Raw genomic sequence first — 4,613 nt, forward strand, 5'->3', positions numbered from 1 at the left:
TGCCTCTGCCTCTGCCTCTGCCTCTGCCTCTGCCTCTGCCTCTGCCTCTGCCTCTGCCTCTGCCTCTGCCTCTGCCTCTGCCTCCCGAGTGCTGGGACTAAAGGTGTGCACCACCATGCCCAGTTCAGGAAAAGTTTATCGCTGGAGTAGGTATCTTAGTAAGATGAGATAGTATTGTGCCACCTGTGAGGAATCTGGGGAAGAGCTGAGGCGTTCTCATAAAACCCAGTGAGCACCTTCTGTGGCTGTTTGCACCCTCTCGTCAGCTTTGATCCAAACTTCTAAGGCACTGCTGCAGGAACCTTAATCCCTTTCCAGCTAAGAAAAGGCCATGGTGGTTGAGGAGAGGGGTGTTCTCTTGTTTTGTCCTCAGAATGGATCCTGGGGTCTTGTACATTCTAAGCAGTTAATCTCATACTGAGCTGCATCCCCAACTTTCTTTTCTTTTTCTATTTGGGCAACAATTTCACTAAATTACTTGGCTGGCCTTGAACTTGTGATCCCTCTGCCTCAGCTAGCTTGAGTAGGCAGCTCAGCTCAGTGCTGCCTTTATAAGATTTTGTTCTGAAGATGGTCACTGAGCTGGTTGCTGGTGGTGAATTGGCGTCCCTTTTTGTTGCTGTGTGCAAATACCTAACAAGAAGCAGCTTAAGGTATAGCAGTTCTGGGGTCATTCCTGGGAGGGAGGCATGGGGGCAGGGCCATGAAGCAGCGGACCACTTTGGGTCTACAGTCAGCAAGTGAGGCCGGGCTACGAAACCTGAAGGACATCACCAAATGACCCACTTTCTCCAGCTGGCCCCTATATCAGGGCCTATTTCCAGCTGTTCTGTAATCACATTAAACCACAATTGTGGCATTGTGTAATGGCCTCGCGTGCATTCCAATGCCCTTGATAATTATACAGCATCAGGGTCTACCATTTCTAGTGATTCACAATTATCCATGGTATTAGAAAGAATGTAATTCAGTAAAGGTAACAGGACATAGTAAATAATGTCACTTCTGCCTGGAGACATGGCTGGAAGCCTAGTCAGATGGATTACTTTGCAATGTAAAGTAAAACTTTAAAACATTTTATCTGTACCAGACTTTATAATTCCATTATGGGTCGCACTAAATTGCTCTTTTCATTTGCTTTGTAGGTGTTTGTGAGTTGTAATTTTTGTGGCAAATCAATCTCCTACAGCTGCTCCTCCGTGCCTCATCAGGGCAGAGGGTTCAGTCAGTATGGAGTGAGTGGCTCACCAACAAAATCCAAAGTCACAAGCTGCCCTGGCTGTCGGAAACCCCTTCCTCGATGTGCACTTTGCCTCATTAATATGGGCACACCTGTTTCTAGCTGTCCTGGTATGACAATTGCACAAGATATTTCTCTGAACTCAGTGTTTCTACATGGTGCAAGTAAAATATATATTAGTTAATGCCTGCATGATTCTTACTTCTTGAAAGTTTTATTAAATTTATAGTCTATTCATTAAAAATTACACATTATATTTATGATAACTTAAGTAATCTCACAGATGCTAACTTAAAGTTGATGATTATATGAGTGATTTTTATAACTATGCTATTCTCATGGCTCCTACTGGTATTTCAGATTTGATATTTAAAATTCAGTATGCTCCTAGTTATTAACAAAACTTGTATCCATAAAGGCTCTTTGATAGTGTCTGAGAATGTTTACTTCTTTCTTATTTCATCCTCACTAATAATATATAAACTATTAGCCCAGAAACCAGACCACTTGACTTCTTAGCTTTAGTCTTGCTTCTGCTATTGTGACAGTTATGTAATAAGTAGATGTGGGGTTGTTGTTGTTGTTGTTGTTGTTGTGTGTTGAGCGGGGTCTCATTATGTAGAACAGACACATTTGTGTGGATGAGAACTACCCGTCCTATTGATGGTTAGTAAAACTCACCTGAAATCTGAGTCTACATTTCTTTTTGGAAAGGTCTTTAGTGTAAAGTTTTTCCATTCAGATAATTCCTTAATAAGTCTGGATAACGTACACTTTCCCATTTTTTGCTGATAATTAAAAATATAGGTAAACTATCTGGGTGTAATGGCACACTCCCTTTATCCCAGCACTGGAGACAGAGTCAGGAGGATCTCTTGAGTTGCAGGACAGCAAAAGATTCATAGTGAGGCCATGTCCTGAAAACACAAAAGCAAACTGCAGTGTTACATATATGAACTGTTACTAGATCTTAACATTCAAATTGTTGTTTCAGTATGGTATATGATTTATATTTTAGCATAGTTTCAGAGCTATCCTCTAAGAAACTTAAATTGCTGCGACGTAGCTAATGGTGATCATTTTGTTTTCCCGTAGGTGGATCCAAATCAGATGAAAAGGTGGACTTGAGCAAGGACAAAAAGTTAGCTCAGTTTAACAACTGGTTTACCTGGTGTCACAATTGTCGGCATGGTGGGCATGCCGGACATATGCTGAGTTGGTTCAGGTAAGCAGTGCTTTCCCTCCTTGATAATCTTACAAGACATAGAGCAGACGACCTGTTAAGTAGTGCAGACTCTTGGTATCAATGTGTTAAAGTCTACTTTTTTTTTTACTTATTTGCTTATTTGACTTAATAAAGGTAGTATCAGTGGTTCCATCATTGCCTTATGTAATGTTTAACTTTAAAAGTAATAACTATGCCAGGTGTGGGGTGGTGTTTGCCTTTATTCCCTACACTCGGGGGGCAGAAGCAGGTGGATCCTTATGAGATGAGTTCAAGGACAGCCTGGAAATAGCAGATTCCTGACTAGCCAGAGCTAGATGCTCAGATCTTGCCTTTGACTGGATTAAAATTATTTAAGGCTATTGTGGGACAGGATATTTAGTTTTTGACATCTCACAATTTGTCATGTAAGTATCTATACATATGCACACGCACACACACCACTCTAGTGCACTCACTCTTTGCTTGGTATAAATAACTCTTGGGATGGAGAGTCTCAAGATGAACTTACCGTTGATTCACTGACATCACACTCACGTGCACCTTGTCTCAACTGGCTAATCTGAACTCTTTGGTGTTTTCTAGATAGGGTTTCTCTGTGGAGCTCTGGCTGTCCTGGAACTCACTCTGTAGCCCTAACTGTTCTGGAACTCAGAAATCTGCCTGCCTCTGCCTCCCAAGTGCTGGGATTAAAGGTGTGCGCCACCACTGCCCGGCTCTAACCTGAACTCTTGATATTTCCTCATCACCAAGGGACTGTGAGCAAGCCATTTTGGTATATTAGTGTATAAACTAAAACTGTTCATTTTCCAGTAACTTTCTCTTAAAAGTTCACCTTGGTGATTGTTTTCAATTTGATGCTATTAATGCATTTTTTTAGTGGGTTTTAATTCCTATACTTAACCCAGTGTCATTTTGAAAATTGGTGCATAAATATATTTGTGTGTATAAGTCTTGGATTCCTAACGGTTATTTCACCTTTTTCAGGGACCATGCAGAGTGTCCTGTATCTGCATGCACGTGTAAATGTATGCAGTTGGATACAACAGGAAATCTGGTGCCAGCAGAGACGGTCCAGCCATGAAATGTTCCACCTAAAGAAAAATCTTCAAGTGTGGAGTTTTTAAAGGATGTCCTTCATAGTTCAGGAAATAAAGTCACTCATGGCTTTGCTCTCGTGGGAAAATAAAGCATTCTGTCAGCTCAGCAATGTGACATTTGAGTGACTTTGACGTACTTCTCAGAGGCAAGCGCTGCTGATATGAACATTAGAACATGAATATTGGTGCTGTTTAGTAGGTTAAAGTTCATTTGAAAGAACTGTCTAGGCTTTTGTCAAAATTATGTTTATAGATGGTTTTAGAATAAAAACAGACCTTGTGCCTGCATCTTCAATCTGAAATTGATATCTTTTGATAAAATCTGTACATATCTAAAGCCAAATGCCAATTCATTGTTTCATATATCAATTTAAGCTTATTCATGCTTAAAAATGATTTCAGAGAAAATGTCAATTTTTACATTGGGAATTAGCTCCTGACCCATGCTGGAGAATACATGCATGTGTGCATATGTGCACACACACGTTTAAGGAACGTTCTCTCTCATACATTTCTATTTTAGTATAAAAGATTTGATATAGGTCATTCTTGTCTTCCTCAAAACTGCAAGTTAAGAGCAGGCTGGTGAGCTGGTTCAGCATGTAAGGAGGCTTGCAGCCAATCCTGATGACCTAAGTGCGGTCCCATGTGTCGGAAGCAATGACTCAACTCATCTCCAGAAGCTTGCTGCGGCATGGGGCGCGCACGTACACATGTGCCCGCACGTGAGCACTCGAGCACACGCACGGACAATAAATAAAAAAATGTAAAACAATATACTTTGAAACTTTTTTCTTTTCAAAAAAAAATGTGTGAAATTTCAGGAAAACATGATAATAACTTTTTCGCTTTCAATTTTTTTCTTTACAGTGTTCTGATTTGTCTCTGGCTATCATCTTTACTTACCATTCTCACCACCACCAGGTACTTCTGAGTCAGAAATCTATGCAAGATCATATGTAGGACACCATTTGTGGTGCGGTCAGACACCTTCCTGTTTTGGAGTCTCTTCTTTTTTCCAAGGTAGACTACATGGTGTTGGCCAAAA

General features: G+C 40.7%; 1 protein-coding gene across 3 annotated transcripts in view; it reads left to right on the plus strand.

Moving 5' to 3' along the window:
• Window positions 1-4,342, plus strand: part of Mios (meiosis regulator for oocyte development) — a 29,178-nt gene extending 24,836 nt beyond the window's left edge. For 2 of the 3 annotated variants that reach the window (XM_021165674.2, XM_029478592.1), the window contains exons 11-13: window positions 1,146-1,350; window positions 2,336-2,465; window positions 3,453-4,340. In XM_021165674.2, coding sequence (XP_021021333.1) covers window positions 1,146-1,350; window positions 2,336-2,465; window positions 3,453-3,549 — 432 coding nt within the window. In that variant the 3' untranslated portion in view covers window positions 3,550-4,340. Of the gene's footprint in view, window positions 1-1,145; window positions 1,351-2,335; window positions 2,466-3,452 lie in introns of all 3 variants that reach the window. The other variant, XM_021165673.2, reaches the window with a different exon arrangement.
• The last annotated feature ends 271 nt before the right edge of the window (window positions 4,343-4,613 follow it).

Source organism: Mus caroli, chromosome 6, assembly GCF_900094665.2.
Source record: "Mus caroli chromosome 6, CAROLI_EIJ_v1.1, whole genome shotgun sequence".
In the NCBI taxonomy this organism is placed as follows: Eukaryota; Metazoa; Chordata; class Mammalia; order Rodentia; family Muridae; genus Mus; species Mus caroli.